Source organism: Carassius carassius, chromosome 7 (assembly GCF_963082965.1).
Source record: "Carassius carassius chromosome 7, fCarCar2.1, whole genome shotgun sequence".
NCBI lineage: Eukaryota > Metazoa > Chordata > Actinopteri > Cypriniformes > Cyprinidae > Carassius > Carassius carassius.
The window spans coordinates 31,923,692-31,947,133 of NC_081761.1; the positions used below are offsets into that span (position 1 = coordinate 31,923,692).

The following is a 23,442-nucleotide window of genomic DNA, read 5'->3' on the forward strand; positions in this document are numbered from 1 at the left end:
TTTTTTGCTCTTTCTACTCTTGTTCTGATGACGCTCTGAAAGCTAACTGGTTTGAAAGCTCATCACTGATAGCACTTAGTTATTTATAGGAAACGAGTCAAATCAAATTTCTTCTCCCTTTTGCCTTTTTAGACGCCAGAAATAAATTATACTATGTCATTTGCATATCCATTCTGGTCAATTTACACATCAGAGGTACGCCAGGCTCCTCTGGATTTTGTGATTTCATACACCTAGAGGTTTCCACATATGAAAAAAAAAAATATATATATATATATATATGTAAGAAAATGAATTTGCATGTGTTGCATGCATCAGAGTTACACATGTTACTAAGGAACTGATTAAAACAACAGTTAACATGATCACTTCAGTTATTCTGTTTATTTTGACTGAAATTTTGATGAGGTGGTGGCTTGTTTTTGAAGTTCTCTGCTGCGATTATTGTTCTCGCCATCCCTGGAGCCTGGTGCACATTTCCACACTGTTCTACTTTACTGCTTCACCATCTGGCTTCTCCTCACAGACAATCCCTGACGTGATACCTGGCCACCAGTCCTCTCATTCCATGTTTTCGTCCCCCTCTCCTGCGGTTTTCCTCCATCCACTGAAGTTTGTGTCTAGTCTGAGTTTCATGTTGGCATGCAGCTCTGGATTTGGGGGACTAAACCCATTTTCACAGAAACAAAGATGGCACGTTGTAAGCGCTGGGAATCACATCTTGGCATTGAGTATCTCCACATTGTAGAACACAAACAGATTTTTCTGTTAACATGCCATATTTCCCAGATGTGCTTCAGATAGTTTCCAATCTTCAACGTGAAAATGGAAGTCGAGGTACAGTGATACCATATGAGACGCAAAATGTGCCTTCCAGCCAATGCCTGGGCTTCACTAAAGTGTGCCCGTCTCTGTGGCTATCGGTGTGAAAAATTCGCACATGTGACACCGCAGAACAAATTCTCTTTTTATTTTCCCACCTTGCATTCACCCTGGGATTTGATGCTGCATTCTATTCTCTCCTGGAAAGGTCCATGCTGTGTTATTAGGCTTTTTTAATGTTGCCCCAGCTTCAGGCATCTGCTTTTATTGGTCTTTTAAGTCTCCGACTTGTGTTTTTCTCCTAACCTACTGTTCGGTTAGTCTTAATGGTTTTCTAAAATCCCAGACTCAATCCTCTAAACTCGCGAGCAGGTGTATAAACATAATTATACCAGTCATCTCGACGGAGCTCTTCTGGTGGGAATTAAATAATTGAATAACATGACAAGCCACATCTTTTTTAACTGTGTGCAAGGAAAATATTATAAGGACAGATGCTAAACTATAATTGCGGACAGTTTTCTCTGGCAGGATTGAGTTGATCCCTGTTGATTTCTTCTGGATTCTCTTGTCACTAGGGTATAAAGGACGATGTACAAATGCAGGAAAGCGTCACACCACTTATAGCAGGTTACTCTTAACGGCTCACACCTTCATAAATCAACTCCTGTGAGTCTGACATCATAAAAATAATGATACCACTAACATGAACATTATGAACATTATTCTTTCAGAATGTCATGATATTACTATAAAAATATGAACCACCTCAGTCTTCTTAAATTAGAGGCATATGATAAGAAAAGATATTATAAGCTCATTTCCTGCTGTGGAACCATAACAAAAGTGATACTGTGCTTCATTTTCATTTTAATTATCTTTATCTTTATCTTTTTTCCCCCTTTTTTAATGAATCCACTTAGCAAAGCCTTGAATAATCTTTTGCTTTAACATAAAATAAAGACATCCCAAGAAGAATACATGCAATACAGCAACAATAGTTTCTTTCCCTGGTATTTTGTATGGTTAATATTTTGCTGGTATTTGAATTTAAAATCTATTATGTAATGCCTTTTGTTGGATAATACACCATCTTTTTTGGGGTGGAGTACCATGAAGATGTGTGCACCCTAATAATAATAATCAAGTTAATGGATTTAAAGCAAAATGTTGCATTCATGTAATAAACCTGCCATCAGTGCAAAAACAGTAAAACTTGCACTACAATATGGATAGTTTTGGCTCTGAATACTGATCCATGCATGAACTGTATAGTAAAAAAACTGATATTTGATACATTTCTGCCATTGTACAGCATATACACTTTCAGCCCTGGTTGGAGTTTACTGTATATATTTCCTTTGTTTACTCTTCACTTCACCTTTCTCATCCGGTAATACCTAGATAAAGTGACGGTCTCTTTACTGTGAATAATCTTTGTTCCTTTATTTTGCTGCCACTCCAGAATAAAACAGTATATAGAGAAGATTGCATTGTAATTTCACTGAAATCCATTACTGCCCTATTGGCGTGGGGACCCGCTCCTGGGAAGAGGCAAAAAGGAATTGAGTGATGGAAAATGGGAATCCTCCATGGTGCCTCAAATTAGATTTCCTCTGTTTGGAAGGGGTGTGTGGGGATGTGCCTCCGTCTGTGTTTCTGAGACTGTCACTTTGGTGTGGAGTCAGTGATGGTGTTGAAAACACTATTGTCGGTGCACTATTGCTGTGATCAGCAAGCTGACGTGATGGAGACGTATTAGAGCGTCGGGTAGGATTGTGTTGGCTAACAGCTCATTTCTCCTACTAAATTATTCAGACTTGAAAAGCCGGGCCTATTCACTTGGTTTTGCTTTGGTAATATTTTACATGCAAGTCATCGGGAGAGCATGAATTATTTACTTTGTGTAAGGCCTCCAAAGAAATTTGAATGTTTGTCTTGTGGGGCTGTCATCTGTGATATTTTTCTACTTTAACTTGTTCACAAGTAGTTTAACTAAAGCATCAGTAATGCGACGTGATGTTTTAGAGGCCAAGTTCACTGAGTCATCAGTTTTCTGGCATAGAATGAGGAAGAAGCTTCAATGAGGACACAAAAGCACCATAAAACTATATTTGTTGAATATTTCAAGCCTTTTGAAGCTATACAGTCGCTTTGTGTGACGAAGGGGATGAAATTGATGTCATTTAATCAAATGAATCATGAGATATTGAGTCTATTTTGTAAATGAATTAATCAGACTGGTTTTGAAATGATTAAATGAAAAGATCCAACTCAAAATAATGATTAATTCATGAATCAGAGGTTGCTACTCGCTATTTTTTAACTCTTTCAAACAGCAGCTTTTAGTCATGAATTTAGGTCTCAGTTTCTCACATGATATGCAAATGCAATTTATGTATCTATATTAAATTTCCATATATGACATAAATTGTCATATGAATTAAAAGCATATATAAAAACCGATTAGAAAGTGAAACAAGTTATGGAAATAAGAAACAATGTATTAACATGTCTGTTTATGTATGTGTAACACATTTTGGAAATATATGACATGTACATCAATACATGTTTATTCATATACATAAACATCAAATAAATCTATTACAAAAATATAAACTGACATAAAGATTTATTGTATATTTGTTGCTTTAATAATTTTGTAAATAAAATATTGCATATCGTACATGGTTGGGTCACCATGATTTTGCCAAGTAAGACATGTTCCTGGATCAACATCTTTTGATGATCCTGGATCAACATTATTGTCCAAAAATATAGACTTAACCCAACCAAACATAACCATACCCATAATTCATTCCTAAAATCAGTGGGAAATGGTAGCTGATATACAAGGGTGTAGAAGCACCTAACACTGATTTTAAGCCTAAAACAAATTTCCTGAAAAGTTATATCTCAATTCTGGGGTGCATTTCCCAAAAGCATAGTTGCTAACTATGTACAATTTCCAATACAATACAATTTCCCATTGCCAACCAACTAAGTTGCTAACAGGTTAGCAACTATGCTTTTGGGACACGCACCCATGATTGGTTGATTGGAATATTGTTCCAGGATCAACAAGGATGTTGATCCAGGAATATGTTGTACTTGGTGAAATCACGCTCACCTACATGGTTGCTATATACAGTATAATAATGTATAAAAATCATAATATAGATATTATTAAAATATGAACATTTACAAAATTTCTATGATGATTTGATATGTTATAAACTTATATCTTCTTTGAGATTGTGCATATGTGAAAATTATACATCACCTTATACGTAGGTAACATATGCCAATATCACTCTTGATATAGGACAATATATGTCATATATTACATTTCCATATGGCATGTAGTTTTTGTGAGACTTGGAACACAAAAGTTTGAGTTATTTTGAGAGAATCAGGCCAGTATATTATTAAAAAATTCACCATGTCTGTTCCTCGGATAAAAGAAAGTCATAGGTGTGGTTTGGAGCGACATGCGGTTGAAAAAATGATGACAGAATTGATATTTTTGGGTGAACGTTTCCTTAAAGGCTTAAATAGCAAGTATATGTGTTGCATTAAAGAACGTTATGTTCCCACAAAGAGGCTGAATAGGAGAGAGAAATTGGTGGGCGTGACATGGGCCACAGGCAAATTGTACTTAGTTGAAATAGGCAACGCTCAGGAGAAAAAGAGAGGTGGAAGCAAAAATAGAGATGGCAGGAATGGCAAGACACTGTTGGTGCGATAAAACAAGGGGTTGGAGGGGAGAGCGAGATCAAGAAAAGGAAATCGCAAAGTGATGTGAGACCTCCAAAAACTCTCCATTACACACTCATATCAGGTAAGGGAAGTGGATTTTGGACAGTTGACAGAAGGACACCTAATATTAGAAGTGATGTGTGTGTGTGGGTTGGTGGGGGATATTGCAAGACTGTTAATATTATTAGCCTTTCTGAACAAATCAGTGTATTCTCTGGATCAGTTGTCTCTGTTAAGCCCAGGGGTTGCAAGATGATGTTAGTTTTGCTGTCTGTAGAACATGGCAGAATTGCTCAGCATATGCTCAGCAGATTGTGTTTGTCTTAGCGAGCTTTTCTGCTCATTGCTGAGGATCAGGGAAATATAAATAGCCAGGAAAAATAACAAAATAATAATACAATAAAAAAACCTGTGAAACACTCTTATGATTTTAATTTGCTGAAATCTGTTCAATCATTTTAGGTCTGCAAATTCCAATGTAGATTCATTTTGCTGGAGAATGTACTGGAGCATTGCTACACACACACACACACACAAACATTCTGAATACCATATTGAGAATTGTGCTTCTATTTGCAGGTCGACAGATTATGGCAGCACTTATGAGAGGCTGAATGATAAAGTGGGAGTCAAGACTGTTTTGAGTTACCTCTATGTCTGCCCCACCAACAAGAGAAAGGTAAGATGCCTACAGCCTCTTATTTTCTGTTTGCTACCATTTGAGAGACTCCATGTTCCCCTACTTCAAATAAGGCTTTATTATTTTTGAAATATTTCTTTATTTTTCTGCTTTCCAGCTACCTATAAAAAGATACTTAAAGGCACTAAAGGAGTGACTAACCTGAACAACATGGAGCAATTCCGCTTAGAATAATGGACCAAAAACAGTGTGGATTATATTATATTATATTATATTATATTATATTATATTATATTATATTATATTATATTATATTATATTATATTATTTTATATTATATTATACGTTTCTTTGTTGTTGTTGTTCTCATTAAGGAGAAGGAAAATTTTTTAATAAAACATCTGAAACATTTCTTTGATAATGTTAATTTTATAATTACATAATGCTCACCAAGACTGCATTTATTTGATCAAAATTCTGTTAATTGTATTTTTATAAAGCTGTATTTTTAGCAGCCATTAGTCCAGTCTTCAGGATCAGTCTTTTAGGATTTATAGAATAAAAAGCTTGGAAAAAATAAATAATTTTAATATGCTGATTTAGTGATCTAGAAACATGGCTTATTATTATCATCCATGTTTAAAACAGTTGCTTTATACATAATTAAGTTGCTTTATATTTTCGAGGAAACCATTTTATATATATATATATATATATATATATAATTTTTTTTTTTTCAGGATTAAAGCTCAAAAGAAAAACATTTGTTTGCTGCAAGAAATCATTCTAATATGCTGATGTGATAGTCAAGAAATGTTTCTTCTTATTCAAGTTCAAGTTCAAGTCTGCTTTATTGTCAATTCTTCCACATGTACAGTACATACATACAGAGAATCGAAATTGCGTTACTCTCAGACCCCGGTGCATACAGATAACATTAACATTAAAGCCTAAAATTTAGATCAATTATAAATTGTAGATACAACTATACAATAAGGGAATGTTAAAAAAGACATATAATAAAATTAAAAATAAAAATAAAAATAAATAAAGCAGCGCAAGGCAAAAGGCAGATAGAGTGCAAATCAATGAAGTGAACAACAGTGCAGATAAAAGTTTTTTTTGTGCAAAAACAAAAGCTTATTAAGTCTGATTAAAGTGGTAAAGGGCTCAATAGCATTTATTTTATTTAACTGATTGATGAGGTAGTGGAATGATGTCAGTTCCATGGAGAATGAGGTAGTGAGCAGACCAATGCTGCACAAAGTGACTGGTGCATGTCATCGTATATTAGTGGGGGGGGGGGTCATAGTTCAGTGGTGCCTGGGGCAAAGGAGGGGAGGGGGGGCAAGTTCGGGAGTGAGTTCAGCTTCCTGACAGCCTGGTGTATGAAGCTGTCCTTCAGCCTGCTGGTCCTGGCCTGGAGACTCCACAGTCTCCTCCCTGATGGTAGCAGGCTGAAGAAGCTGTGTGATGGGTGGGATCACCTGTGATGCAGAGGGCTTTGCAGGTGAGACGTGTTCCGTAAATGTGCTGGAGGGAGGGGAGAGAGACAACAATGATCTTCTCAGCTGCTCTCACTATGCGTTGCAGAGTCTTTCGGCAGGACGCGTTGCAGGCGCCATACCACACAGTGATGCAGCTCGACAGGATGCTCTCGATGATTCCACTGTAGAAGGTGTACATGATGGGGGCGGGGCTCTGGCTCTCCTCAGTTTGCGGAGGAAGTAGAGACACTGTTGTGATTTCTTGGCCAGTGCTGCTGTGTTTTCAGTCCAGGAGAGGTCCTCTGTTATGTGCACACCCAGGAACTTGGTGCTGTTCAATCTCTCCACAGTCGCACCGTTGATGGTCAGAGGAACGTGCTGAGTGTGTGCTCTCCTGAAGTCTACAACAATCTCCTTCGTCTTCTCCACGTTCAGAGAGAGATTGTTGTCACTGCACCACCTGGCCAGGCGGCTCACCTCGCTCCTGTAGTCTGTCTCATCTTTCTTGCTAATGAGACCCACCACAGTCGTGTCATCTGCAAACTTAATAAAAAGGTTGGAGTTGTGTGATGGTGTGCAGTCATGGGTCAGCAGAGTGAAGAGGAGGGGGCTCAGCAGTGGCAGACTGGGACAGTAAATCAGGCCGGGAATTTGACTCCACCCCAGGCCACCTCTGTTGCTGCAGTCACCACCACCCAATTCATGTGTCCACCAGACTGCTAAACTCTTTGGCTCTTTCAGTTGTTTGAATTGGGTGATACTTAAATAATAAATCAAAATCCTTAGACTGTGGACGGGTAAAATAATCAAATGAAGTATCAAGAAGTATCAAGGCATTCACTGTCTCTATCATCTTTCCCTTAATCCCCCTCTCTCTCACTCGGCACACTGAGTTTCTCTGCAATATGATATAAGCACTTTCAATAATCTATATTAATTATACAGCCATCAATTGTATGTCCCAATGATCACAGTCCTACTACTGATGACCTTATAAATCATAAAAGCACATATTTTTCTAAGAGTATAGCCAGCATGTTTAGTTTTGCTTATAGCTTAAACTTTACTTGAAGGTTCCTGCTCTGAATCAAAAGCTGAACTGTCCACCCCCTCTTGTTCAACAGCAGGAGTGAAGTGAAGTGAAAGTGAAAGTGAAGTGACATTCAGCCAAGTATGGTGACCCATACTCAGAATTTGTGCTCTGCATTTAACCCATCCGAAGTGCACACACACAGAGCAGTGAACACACACACACACACTGTGAGTACACACCCGGAGCAGTGGGCAGCCATTTATGCTGCGGCGCCCGGGGAGCAGTTGGGGGTTCGATGCCTTGCTCAAGGGCACCTAAGTCGTGGTATTGAAGGTGGAGAGAGAACTCTACATGCACTCCCCCCACCCGGGACTCGAACTCACAACCTTTCGATTGGGAGTCCGACTCTCTAACCATTAGGCCACGACTTCCCCTAAATATATATATATATATATATATATAGTGAAAGTGAAGTGACATTCAGCCAAGTATGGTGACCCATACTCAGAATTTGTGCTCTGCATTTTACCCATCCGAAATGCACACACACAGAGCAGTGAACACACACACACACACACACACACTGTGAGCACACACCCAGACACACCCATAAATGGGCAGCCATTTATGCTGCGGCGCCCAGGGAGCAGTTGGGGGTTCGATGCCTTGCTCAAGGGCACCTAAGTCGTGGTATTGAAGGTGGAGAGAGAACTGTACATGCACTCCCCTCACCCACAATTCCTGCCGGCCCGGGACTCGAACTCACAACCTTTCGATTGGGAGTCCGACTCTCTAACCATTAGACCACGACTTCCCTGCTTCACTAGCAGCACTAGTGCTACTGTTGCTTCCTTCGTCACCTTCAAAATAAATAAGCATTGTACACTAGGCTACATATTGTAGGTTAGAAATGGAAAATCTAAATTTCTGGTCAATGTTGGCACTAAAAATTTTTTGGCACCACTGTATCCCCATATGTAAAACAGTGTGCTAGTTTGTCATTAAGATGCTATTTTAAAACATCTATCATTATATACATTTGTAATATATATATATATATATATATATATATATATATATATATATATATATATATATATATATATATATATATATATATATATATATATATACACACTTACAATAGATAAAATCTATTTAAAAAAAAAAAATATATATATATATATATATATATATATATATATGAAAGATTATTCTTTATTAAAGTTACAAAAGCTTTTCAATCAAGAACAGTGAGTGATGTCTTTGTTGTTGCTGTTCGATTAATATAAATACTGTCCCTTTAAAAGAATGCACTCATCCAGTGTTCGTATTTTTTATTATTTTTTCATCGCTGTTGTTGTAATGTCTGGGAATCCAGAATGCGCATGCATCAACAGAAACATATATCATCTGAACCCTGTTTGTTTTACGTGTTATTTATTTAAACCATATTACAGATGCTTTGTCAAATTTAAGTTGATCAGCGGTCCCAGCGCGTGTGTGGAGAACCAAGTGGTTCGGTTTTTTCAGTGAACCATCCCATCCCTAGTAAATATAAATGTAATTCTGACCGACTTTCTCCCTTACTGGCGAATATGGCTGGGATTTTGCAGCAACTTGCTGCGTCTGTGGCCAGGGCTTTTCTCATTTTTATACGTTCCGTCTCTGCTCCTCCTTTGCGTTTAGGCTACGCTCCATTTTTTGCGCGATTTTCTAAGATAAAGCCTGCCTCTGGATTAGCCAATTAGGCAGTGCTTCGCTGATGTTTGGTCATGTGGTACTGTCATTTTCACTCCGATATCGCCTGATTCATAGATTCATAAGTCCGTCAATTAATTCGCAGTTGCATACCAGCCTATTGCATGTCAGCCTGATCGACTGCACAGCGGCAGCCGGCTGTCCAGAATGACCACCAGGCCACCGGGAAATGTCCCGGTGCTCCTGATGGCCAGTCCGCCCCTGAGGCTCAGCACACATCCTTGGGGGGGCCCAGTGTTCAGTGTGATGGTGCTGGATGATTATTTGCTGAAATCGGTGCTACTAAATTAAGCATGGATTCTTTATTTGAAATCTTTTGTAGCATTATAAATGCCTTTATAGTCATTTTTGATCAATACAATACATTAACGCTTATTAAAATGTACAGTCAGTCCATCAATATTCCAAAATAATCCACAGCATCATACTAGTACTCCAAGCATCTCTTAAACTTTCATCCCCATCTGCCTTCAGACTGTTCATCTGTACCATTAGTAGCCTACAATTTACCATCAGAAGAGATGGATGGTCTCCTTTGAAAAGCTCTAGATGTTTGTTTACCTCTGCGTTTGTGAACTGTAAGTGCACAATGGATGTGCACAGTGCAGAACGTGCATCAGAAGATATTGTTGTTTAGCGGCTCTGTGCACAAACTGGATTAATGTGTCAGCTTATTTCCCTGACTATGTGGGCAAACACAGTCCCATCCCAGAGAAAAGGATTGACACTGGCAGATCCCATGGCTATTTTCAAATAGGGCTAAGTTTAGGCCTAACCTTTAGCACAACACTTTTCCATTTGAGAGATGGGCATGACATTTCCGCAGCTCTGCCTGAGCTCTTAAATGGGAACTTGCCAAGAATCCAAAGTGCTTTGCACGCGGCTCTTTTAGCACTCTCGATGGAGACGAGATTACATGCTGATGCGAAGATCGCCAACAAATGAGCCTGTTTATATTTCCACCACTCTATTTGTTATAGAACGCAGTTGATAGGCCATGCCATGATTAATTTGAGACTGTGTGTCCTTTTCCTGCTGTTTACACTGCTCGCCGGGCACTGACGCCAGTCTCATTCAGCGGCAGGAGGCTACGTGTGTGCTGTTAACTGTGCGCTGCATGTAGATTAGCTCGCGGGATGCTAGCCGTCTGGGTGCCAGCAGATAACAGGGATCCCTCAACCTTATTGATTGTGCTTCGCATCTCTCCTCACTCCTTTATTCAGCGAAGAAACATTTGTTCACAGTTGTCTTGTTCTGGTGGCTTGAAAACTTAATTACTGTACATGCTAATGCTTAATCAGTATCTGTCTGACCTCGGATTTGTGGTTTCCCAGCTTTACAGTCCAGTCGTGACCCATCGGCCAGCTCTAAATTTACTGTAGGTGTAAATGAAGTCTGTTTTGTGAAGTGACTCATTTTGTTGCACCCAGACAGCATAATAAATTATTATCAGTGATGCAAGCCAATATGTGTGTTATTTTAGCACATCCGTAGACTGTTTTGTCTGAGAAGATGAAAATTAAAATGTGTGAAAAAACTGTACCGACTAATGAAAAACTCTGAAGTATGTTGTCTGAACATTGATTCATATGCATATGAACTATAGAATATTCTGCCTTGCATACCAAAAAAGTAGCAAACTTTAGCAATTTTGGAACTTTTTAACTCTCATAACAGTCAATCCAATATCCATATATTACATCAGTAAGGGGTGAAGATCTCTGCCCCTTAATTTAATCTCCATGGCAAAATGGGAATTGCTGGCTCAAGCATGTAAAGCTTAGCTCTATGAGACGTTTGTCAAGTAAAACAGTCCAGTACGTACAGTACACTCTTAAAAAAGGTATTTGTGGTTCAATAAAGAACCTTTAATGTCCAGGTGTTTGTAATTTACTGGATTGCGGATATGGATTAAGTTAGAAATGTGCAACTTTTTAAATAAAAATTTCAACAAGGGACTCAATGTAAAAAAATATTTCCCTTTGATAACACGCTGTTACCCAATGCACTATTATGGAAAATGATTACACCCTAAAATCTATGAATTGCATCTGACAGGCCCAAAGACACCAACAGACACAAGGGGCCTCTTTCCATCTTCGTATAACAATAATGAACAGTAAAAATTGGGAGCCCAGGCCAACAAAATCCTGGCTGTTTTCGCTGGCTGTTTATTGGCGCTTAATGAAAAACAATTTATCTTAATCACCGCCCCAGAGGATTCGTAGTTAAAGCTTGTGGAGAGAGGGGTGGGATTTTTGTCAGTGACAAATGCACCACTGTTTTTCCAATTCAAATCCAGTTGAGGGAAGAAAATGGCCGTTTACATTTAAGGCAGATGGAGGCGAGAGAAAGAGCGAGATGATAGAATTGGGGAGGTCTCGAGATTATGTTTCACAGTTTGCTTGCTAAATATTATCACGTCTAGATGTCAGCCGTAAGCGTGCATGCTTAAATTAATGTGCTTCGGAATGCTTTAGAGCCTATTAGGGTTCCATTTAAACATCCAAGACATATGCACTGAATTTTTTTAAGCAATAAAAAATCCATAATGAAAATGTCTGCAACTGTTTTTAGCACTTTAACATTCCTTGAATGACAGTGAACACAGTGCCTGGCTTTCAGGTGCGAGTCCATTTAATGAGCAGGCTGCCATACTTACCCTTTAATTATCACTGAGATCAGATGCAACTGCCCAGTCAAACACAAGCATAAAAAGAAACACTTTCCATAATGCAATGTGTTCACTACCAGAAGAGTTTTACATCTGTTTTAATTAAACGCTATGCCCATCCACAGATTTTCCTCTGTGCATGCATATAACCAGAATCAATTTAAGAGGAGCTTGGAAACTAAGCCAAGGTCAGTGCTAAAGTAGAGCTACAGTAGTTAGCTCACTCTCAATTATAATTCCATTTAGAATGGAAGCAATTGTCAACCTTGACCTAGTATGAGCTTTAGTTAGTGGTCTTAAAGCCTAGGAATAGTTCACCTAAAAATTCTAATTACATGGAAGTCATGCAGAGGGATTTCTATTGTTTGTGTGAAATGTTCCTTTAAATGGCATTGATTAAGCAAAGGTGCATGGTGCAGCAATTCACTAAGAATTTTTAAAACTAAAATGCCTAGAATGTTACGGTTAATAATTGTTTTGACTCTGCAGGCATGCTATCAGGCTTCATTCTAACACTTTCTAAACTTCTTTTCCAAATCTTTTTTTTTTTACACACCCTTCTTTATCATAATTGATATACAAATTTCTAAAGCCTCTGAATGGTTAGCATGATCCAAACTGCTGAAAAACCTGTTGAACACAATCTACTGTTGTATATTCCTTCTGTTGTGGGATCGATAGTTTATACATTTTTAGAAAAAAGGTATTTTTTGTATAATTCTAAAAATATCAACCTTCAGGCCAAAGTGCATGTGTCTTTTTGCTGTGAATAACTTTGATATTGTTGGAAATATTTCAAGATGAACACTTACTGGAATGATTTTTAGAAAAACCATGTTCAAATGTGAGTGTCAAATATGACACATCAGGCTTTTGAGGAACATTTATTTGCTCATCTCTCAATCACTGCATTGCACTAAGTGTCTACCTCCAACAATAAAAACTACTGAGCTTTGATCATAAAACTAAGCATTTTAAATATCATCTTTCTAATATATTATTTCAGGAGAAATAGTGGCAACTGATATGTATACGCATTTTCTGTGAATAGACTGCTCTACTGTTATAAAGAGCTCACTGATTTACATTACTTGTCACTGTTTTCTCTTACCAATATGAGCAACTGCACCAAATTGTATTTTGTTGTAAGTTTAGGCCTCTTTTGGAGTAACTCCAATCCATATATATATATATATATAATATATATATATTTTTTTTTTGTGTACGTATATATCAGATTTTTACTGGGTTAATCATTGTGCCTCTCCGGGTTTTTTTTAATTTTGTACATTTTTTATTTTTTTGTCATCAGATAATGGTGTTGACTGACCCAGAGTTTGAAAGCAGTGTTCTCATCAGCTCGGATGAAGGTGCCAGTTATCAGAAGTACCGCTTAAACTTCTTCATCTTAAGTCTTCTTTTCCATCACACTCAAGAGGACTGGGCTTTGGCCTACAGCCACGATCAGAAGGTAAGATTTGCTTCATCTAAGCAAAAAAAAAAAAAAGTTGAAAAAGAATAGAAAAGGGAGCCTGCAGTGGTAAACATATGTTAAAAGACCATACTAATTTAATAAACCGGTCTTATGGATGATGATGAGGATAAACATTTTCTTAACTTTTTAATGTATTTTTTAATAAATGTTAACCATTAGTGAAATGGCCATTTAGACACCGTTTTATCAAACTCACATTCAGAATGGCTTTATTTTGATATTTCATTCATTTATCCAATTAATAATCGCGACGCTAGATAACATCGGTCCTGCAGTATTATTTTACTCACTGAGTAGCAATTGTAGCATGAACAATAAGTAACTGAACAGTGATGGGTGTTTTGTGCTTGTTTAGGCTGGTTCACCTTAGGCTGAATATTTTTAGGTATGATATTTAGTTTGCAGGTGTGACTAAGTACAGTAATGCCATTTCTGCATTTTGTTTTGGGTACTACAATCGTTCTCAAATCAAATTTGTAAATTCTGTCGAGTGCTGAGAATTTTATAATCATTTACCAAGGATGAACCCTCCCACGAGAGGGATAGTGAGAAAGAAAGAAAGATAAAGAGAGCAAAAAAAGACTTTTGACTTTTAAAGGTCTCCTTTTATTTGACAGTGATTCATATTCGTAGTCAGCCCATAAAGAAAACCCATTAAAACGCGTGTGAACAGAATGGACATCCAGCTAATTGAGCTGAAGCTTATAAATATATCAAATGAATGTATTGTTGTCCATACTTTGTTTTCTTTTAGTCTTGTATAGTATGAATTGTATGGCTTTATAGTACTGTATGTTGTTTTATCGTGTATTAAATTGAATTATGTACAATAAAGACAATAATGTTACAGCAACTTATAGATTAGTGGCTAAAATAAAATTATATTTAAAGAAAAAAATGCTATTTATTTGAAATTAAAATAAATAATTTCATTAAAGTTAAAAGTTTTCACAAAATATTAAGCAACATTGATAATAATAATAAATTATTATTGAGCAAATCAACATATTATAATGATTTCTGAAGGATCATGTGACACTGAAGACTGGAGTAATTATGCTGAAAATTCAGCTTTGCATCACAGGAATAAATAACATTTAAAAATATATGCACATAGAAAACAGTTGTTTTAAATTATAATAATATTTCACAATGTTACCATATTTATGATCAAATATCAATGGTGAGCATAAGAGGCTTCTTTCGAAAAACATTAAAACAATCTTACCAACCTCAAACTTTTGAACGGTAGCTTAATGTACTCACACACACACACACACTATCCATGGATGCAAAAAGACGGTTGTTCTTGTAAAATCAGCCACTGTTCCTTTTCACTTCTGTCTCTAAACTTTTAGTGGTAAAACATCGAGCATTTCAGCCACTGGTCTCTCCACTTCCCATAATGATGTTATCCTGAGCCATACTGCAATGTGCTTGGAGACAGTCGTGCTTACTCACTCAAAAAATGACACACATTAATGCTGTGGCGACATGGCACTAAAGTGTCTCATTTTCTGAATCGACAAGGGTGGCTGACACTGTGTCCAGACTCATCACGGCCAGAGCACAGCTGTGGATTAGGTCAACACCTGAAGCATTGTCTTATAGAGAGGTGTCAGGCTGGTCAGGTCCACTCGTTGATGATTCATTAAAAGCAGATAGTAGTTTAGGCCCAGCTTTCTCCCGTTCCTCAGAAGAACACCGGCTCAGGCCTCTTGCTTAAAGGAGCCGCTGGGAATCTTACAAAAGAAATAGCAATTGATCCCTGCCCACCCTTTCAGTCTGGCTAACGGAGGTTTCATTGACCAGCAAAAGTCCACAAAAGCCATTCAGTGTCTTTAATTATACTAATAGCTGGCTCTAAATGGTCATTTATGCAACACTGAAGAAGCAATAAGATCTTTTTTCTAATAAGATAGCGGCAGAAGCAACCATGGCCTTAAAGGCAACCTTGAATTATACCAAACAAGCCTCACTACTGTACATTCAATGCAATTGCTCTGCTCTTTGTGAATATTTTGGGTTTAATATAAATTGAGTGCAATCAATATTATTTGTAGAATAATGCTGATTACAGCCAAACATATTATATATACTGAATATATCTATATGTTCAAGGTCACAGTGAGGCATTTACAGTGGAGCCAATGTTTAAAATTTGTTGAGTATTTAAAATAAATAATCCAAAACTCTGAATACGTATATTCCTTTTTACAGAAAGTATGATTTACACAGCCAGAGTTTTGATTAAGAAAGCCTGATTTTGCATGATATTGTGTTATGACTTCTTAACATGCTGCAGGATTTGAAAACTGATAGTTTTGAACATTCCTAATATTTATTTTTAGGTTGAAGTAAGGTTTTAAAGTCATGATAAAAATGTATATTGTTTCTTGTGACTGCATTATTGAAACGATGAGTTTTTAACATTGATTGGCCCCATTCATCTTCACATTTTTTTCAACATTATGCTGCAAGTGCTGTCAACTATTTATTATTTAGTTTTCTCTAGTGTTTTTAGCTCTCTCAGATAATTTTTGTTAAGAAATTAAAGCTCTTAAATCACTTTTCAAGAGGTTTCTGACCTTGGTTGACTATAAGCTAATATATATATATATATATGCAAATAAATTGGAGGTTCATGAATTTCATGAAGAAATCTATCTAGGACTGTGGTCTGAACCAAGAATCTTTTGTCCACAGTCGTTGTCTGAAACCATGGGGTCAAGGTTTATGTGGTTAGCAAGCATTTTCCCCCTCTGTTTGTCATTTAAAACTATCTGTGTGCTCTAATCTATCATTTTTTGCTATAAATATTTTAAAAACAAATATTTTTACAGTTTTACAGTAGATATTGTACCAATGCATAATTCTGGAGGGCCCTTCCAAGTATGTCTTTTTCTGCTACCTTTGATGTCACAACTCAAGATAGTCACCAGTATAGAGCTTGAGGACTGTGTATGTTCTTGTGGTGCCATGAGCCAGTCAGAGCTTTCTCCAGGTATTACAGACATATGTTTGGTGTGCAAATCTTCCAGCTTTGGGTGTTTTTGGAAGAGCCCAGCACTGATTCATCAGCAACGTAGAGTTTAGAGTAAAATTCAGCGGCTAAATTATGCATGGCAGATGGTTGGGTGATGACAAAACTTTCATTATCCTTCAGGCACAGCACTCGCTTCTCCTGTCTAATCTTACATTTTAAATTGAAGAAAAATGTACCATCAGTGTCTCTACTAAGAAATTCAGCTGTTGTTTCTTCTTGTTGCAGGAGTTGTCTAAATAAATGACAAATAAATTATACCCACATTCTATCATGCCAGCATTTTACTTTCGATAACAGACATGTCATTCTCAAAGTTGGGTATAGTGTCAGCTTTATCATTCCTTTTGAATGAGATGACAAAGAAGTCATTGCAGCTTCGGCGACTTTGGATCATTGCTGTATTCATATAATTGTTTGTTTTGTCATGCTATTTATATCACATTATTTTATGCTTTGATTATAGGCTGTTTTATGCACCCACACTACCAAAGGAATGTACTGACGTATATCATAAGATGAAATATGAAATTCTTATGGGCAGTTTCCACTTTTTTCTGCGCCTGAACAATTTCTAGATGTTTCCACAGGTTTGAATTGCTTCAAATATCCATTAAGTTCCAACCATAACATGTTCTATTAGATTATATAAGTTACCTTTTAACATATATTTAAATAGAAAACGATAGAAAATTGAAAATAATATAAAGTTGTCATGCATAGTAGAGCAAGTATCACAGTAACGGAATTCAAGAATGACACAAAAAAGGACTATTAAGTGTATTAGTTCTCCTTCAACAGAATGAGATTTGCTGGTAGACTTTCTCTCCGCCAATGACCACTTTTATCATACTTGATGATACAATTCTGCTTTCAGAGTATATGTCGGGGAAAAAGCAGCAAGAACAAGTATTAACAATTTTAATCCTAAAAGATTATCCTGGATTGGATCCACTCCTCCAAAATCCTCCAAAATGAGCTGAATACAGCACCAGAGTTACGTTGTGATGTTCCAGGATAAAAGTGGCTAGAGTGACGTCTGTTGCATTGTTTCATCAAGAAAAGCATTAATCTATTGAGCTGAGGTGCATGTCATTGTCAGCTTCTTCTGGAAAATCTGACACATTAGATAAACACTCTGGTTTATCACCGTGACTCACTTCAAGCATCTTTTGTGCCTTGTCTTGTGGAGTCAAAAACAAACACCTGTCTTCCAAAAGACATTGTATCCTTTTTTAATTTTTTTTTTTTTGTTGTTGACATTTTACAGAATTCTCTTTATAATATTTCTTAGAAAGAGATATTAAAGAAAGAAGAGTGCACTCCATCCACTCCAAGCATGGCCCTTTCTGAAATAAAGAGATAAACGAGAAAACTGTAAGCCTAAGCGTGTTAATATAATATGACCAAAACAGCAATAGAAAAAGAGTGAGAAAGAATTTGTGCATATCAAACAATTTATGTAACTGTGGCTATTTTCAGAATAGAATATTTCTTACTGTGTACTGCCTGCTATAAAAAAGGTATGTGAAACAGTTTACATTTTGCATGGTTTTGCATTTTGTATTACTTATGTGAAAGTGCGGTCTAAATAGTAAAGTTGTTATATAAATAAAATTGCTATTCAAACACTATCAAGAGTGAATACTTTTGCTCCAGATGAAGCAGCTGGAGTGGCGATATTCAGAAGTAAAAACACACAAAAAAAAGACTGTTTGCGAAAGTACGATTGTGATTTTGCTTGTATTTAACAGTTCAATAAACATGGATGACATAATGTTGCCACTTACTTTGTCTGCATTTTGCTTTGCCAACAAAACCATAAAAAGGTAGCTGAGATTCATTCCTGAATGAAAAAAAATAAAAATAAAAAAATAAATCAATTGAGTGAATGAATGATTCACTGGCTCACTTGTTTTGTTACTTAAGTGTTTTGTTCCTGAATGAATCAGTGTTTTTAAATCGATTGAGCGAATTATAAAAAATTGGCTCACTTGTTTTCATAAAATAATTAGTGTGCTAGAACAAATCATTTGAATGAAAGATTTATTGACTCAGACAGTCACTTTTCAAGACCTATACTGGCATATAAACGAAACCTGCAGAAAAAAATGCTGGAAAATCCCCACTAGACTCACTGAAACTAGAATACAATACAAAACTAACCCTAATACTGTTGGAGATCAGAACAAATAAATGTATAACTAAATAATACAAATATACCGGCCAGTATACAGTATGTTGTGAAAACGGAGTAGTGCAATATGTGCTATTCTTGTTCTGGCAACATATATGTGTAACCGTAACCTTTGTGCTTCCTGAGTACTCAGCATCCGTCTCTGTGGGCAAATAAGACACATGCACCATATTCAAACCCCAGTCACATCATCAGTCCTGTAGTTCTCCAGCTCTCTGTCCTCTCCCCTGGGGTGGCTGCCTCGTGGGACGGCTCGTAAAAGCCTGCAGATAACTCCTCAGGTGCTCCCTGACCTCCCGCATCATTCACAAAGCTGGAAATACCTCCCCAGAGAGACAGACAGAGAGAGAGAGTTGACAGAGGATAACAGATTGAGAGATTGAGCAAGAGGATCGAGACAGGGAGGAATGGAAGAACAGTCATTCATAAAGCATCATGCCATGCTTTCCAGAAAGATATGGGGAGAATTAGAGGCGACGGAGCTGTTGTGATACTGTATAAGTCCTGCATGTGATCATTAGCTCAATGGGGGTATTTATGGCCAAATGTGAATTATATTTATTTATTCTTATTTTTTATTCTTCAGAATACCAAAATTAAACCCAGGCCTGGTCCTCTCTCATCCTTTAGTGTCGTTACTCCTTTTATCCTTCCGGAGCTCCTCCTCGGGACTCGTGAGCGGCGAGTGGTGCAGGGGTCACTCATTCTCTTTAACTCCACCGGCCTCGCTCTGTTCCCATGGCTCTCGGCCCCGCCCCTCTCATCACATATATATTATTTATAACATACATCAATTATGTTATATTTATACAACATACTAGAATTCTGATCTGCCATGTCTTAAAACATGTATTTATCCATTCAATGTCCCATATTTCCAATCGGTGCTCTTTATACAGGTCAGGATTTATCTAGGGCAGCAAGTTTTCACCGTTTGTCTGCGTTCTCCTGTTTATGCCGTTTTCATCCTTTCAGCCTTATTCTGAGATCAGCTTTATGGTCTCTACAGCATTCCAAGTCCTAGATCTGCATCGAAGGGGCAGCTCACAACATTGCTTTATATGCTGTCAGCCTGTCGGTCTATAGCTCAGACAGATCTTTAAAGAGCCAACCACACAACAGTGGAAAACAACAGAACACTGTTAAGTGAAACAGGGCTTTGGGTCATATGGTTCTCTCTATAAGGTTTTTTCTCAGCCCCCCCAATTGACTGGACAACAGTGAATCAGCGAATAGGTGAAATATCTGACAAGGACTCAATATAAGCAGCGGTATGCTGGCATGACATGAAACAGTCTCAACTATTCATCGGTTAACAAAGAGAGCTTTCCCTACATTGTGTTTCAAAGCGACAGAAGAATAACACGTCTCTCGATACATTGGCTGTTATAGGTGCAACAGCTCCTATTTGGAGATCTCCCCATGGGCTGCATATTTAAAGATGTATGCACTCATCTTTGAGTCGATTAGCATAACTTCCAGCCGTACCTCACTGAACTTGAAAAAAAAGAGATCTTGGCCTTCAGACTGGGTAGTGCAACTGATATGTTAATTTAACATGTTACATCAGACAGACATTCACCAGTGTGCACTTGCAACAGTGAGATTTTCAGATGGATTTATTATTATTATTATTTTTTTTTTACTTCCTTAAGTTTTAGCTTCTTCCTTTCGTGGGTCACATGCAGCTATATTGCATGCTTGTTTGATTGTTTAATGTTTTATTTATTTATTTAAGTATTTGTTGTGTATATTTCATTAGTTTAGGGGGAATATTTATATATTTATTTATTTGGTAGTCATAGGCAAGTAAACATGCTCATTGTTTACAGAGAGATATAGGAAGAATTAGAAGATAAATTTTTTGGGGCCAGATATAAATATCTATAAATTAAAGAATGATGGTTTTACAAAAATATTATGCTCCTTAAAATGATACTATTTTTTAATCTACATACCTACCTACTGTACCTACCTAAATATAAATAATAAATGTTGGAATCAATTAAAAAAATAAATACAAAAATAATTGTAACGTTTGTAATTAATAATAATTGAATTTATGAATTAAAAATTATATTTTGACTTAAAACTGCAATAGTTAAACCTGCAGATTATCCCATTTAATTCACTAATTTAGGCTAAAAAGAATTTGATTGTCTTCAAAAGAAGCCTTTATATCTTATTTATTTATTTATTGTCTTCAAAAGAAGCCTTTTTTATGTATTTGTTTGTTTGTTTGTTTTTATTTAAAAGTATACATACTTTTGAAGACAATTAAATTCTTGTTAGCCTAAATTGGTGAATTAAATGGGATAAACTGCAGGTTAAAGTCAAGACTATAGCAGTTTTAAGTCAAAATATTATATATATATATATATATATATATATATATATATATATATATATATATATATATATATATATATATATATAGATGTGTGTATGTATGTATGTATAACACCTCACTTGACTGACAATATCATCATAAGTAATATTAGCTTGCCATATATCAAGCAACACCTGTCGATTGCTGATGATGTGTAAGCCAGTAAACAACACTGCATCCCTTTCCACCAAGGTACTCAACCGTCTATATACAACTATTGTCTTTTTTTCCCTTTTCAAACCATGACATACACATAACATCTCCAGTTGAACTAGTACATGATTATCAGAGAAAAGATGACTTTTGCTTTGAGTGGGAGCATTAGCTAGCAAGTTGTTCCGCAGCCAGGGATGTGCTGTCAATCAAATGCCATGGCCTTTTCACGGCAGGAGAATAAAACAGAGTGTGAGAGGCGCCGCAGATCAATCGCTCTGACAAGTTGGCCCTTAATGGTTGTACAGATTACAAATGATTGACACTAGCATAACCACATATCACACTTTAATTAGAGGGCCTGAGATGGCATCACTTCCTCCGAGAGCCATCAGAAGGCATGTTTCAGTGCATTTACTTGCATGTCTGATGTAAGTGAATGTGATATTGGCTGCACTATATGTCTAGACCTATACAGCTAATAAAACGATGCAGAGGTATAAATTATATCCGGAAGTCTAGAGATAATTGTGTGTGTGTACTGTACACACATTGGCCACTTTATTAGGTACACTTTGCTAGTACCGAGTTGGACCCTCTTTTGCCTTCAGAACTGCCTTAATTCTTCTTGGTAGATTCAACAAGGTGTTGGAAACATTCCTCAGAGATTTTGGTCCATATTGACATGATGGCATCATGCAGTTGCTGCAGATTTTTCGGCTGCACAACCATGATGCGGGTCTCCCGTTCCACCACATCCCAAAACTGCTCTATTGGATTGAGATCTGGTGACTGTGGAGGCCATTTGAGTAAAATTAACTCATTGTCATGTTCAAGAGTCTGAGATGATTTGAGCTTTGTGACATGGTGCATTATCCTGCTGGAAGTAGCCATCAGAGGATGGGTACACTGTAGTCATAAAGGAACGGAAATGGTCAGCAACAATACTCAGGTTGGCTATGGGGTTTAAATGATGCTCAATTGATACGAACGGGTCTAAAGTGTGCCAAGAAAATATCCCCCACACCATTACACCACCAGCAGCAGCCTGAACTTTTGAGACAAGTCAGGATGGGTCCATGCTTTCATGTTCTTTATGCCAAATTCTGACTCTACCATCTGAATGTTACACAGTGCCGCTTGCTCAACCCAGTTCATAATCGAAACGTTCTTTAAGATCTCATTTTATCTTGTGTGTGCTTTTCACAGGCTTTATAATACAGATCTATGCACATTTCATCTTGTGTGTGTCTGCGTTTGTGTTTTAATGAGCCTGTTTTGAATGATTCTATTGCATGACGGCGAGCATGAGCAGAATATTAACAGAGCATTTGCTTGGGCGGTTAGATCGACTGAGTGGAGCGCACGTCCATAGAGCGGAAAATGTAGAGTGCATTCAGAACAAGGCCGCTACCATGCTTCCGCGGCAAAAACAAAGGCCGAAACAGTGTCGTATTTTAAACACAATATTGTCTGTTTTTGCTTCATTTTGCCAACAAATATATTACCTATAAAGCCACAGTGGTGTCTAGTTTTTTAATAAATCCTTGTTTTGAATGAATCAGATGAATCAACGATTTAAAGGCCCATTCATAAAGTGAGCCATTTACTGAATTCCTGAATGAATCAGCTGTTTGAATGAATCGAATGAAAGACTCATTAAGACATTAACTGCTACCTGCTGGCATTTTTTGTTTCTTATTTAGAGTATTATTTTATTAAAAATTATGAAAAAGGGGGGAAAATCCTTAAACATAAAAATGTATAAAAATTTATACTAATAATTTCTCAATAGTTGTAATGACAACATAATGCCTAAAATCCATGGAACAACTGAAAAACTAATGCCAGGTTTTAACAAAATAACTAATGTACCGTATTTTTCGGACTATAAGTCACACCTGAGTATAAGTCGCATCAGTCCAAAAATACGTCATGATGAGAAAAAAAAAACATATATAAGTCGCACTGGACTATAAGTCACAATTA

General features: G+C 37.0%; 1 protein-coding gene across 1 annotated transcript in view; it reads left to right on the forward strand.

The window, feature by feature from the left end:
• sorcs3a (sortilin related VPS10 domain containing receptor 3a) overlaps positions 1-23,442 on the forward strand; it is a 230,070-nt gene that overhangs the window by 126,898 nt on the left and 79,730 nt on the right. The window contains exons 3-4 of the mRNA XM_059554602.1: positions 5,161-5,260; positions 13,489-13,647. Coding sequence (XP_059410585.1) covers positions 5,161-5,260; positions 13,489-13,647 — 259 coding nt within the window. The remainder of the gene's footprint in view (positions 1-5,160; positions 5,261-13,488; positions 13,648-23,442) is intronic.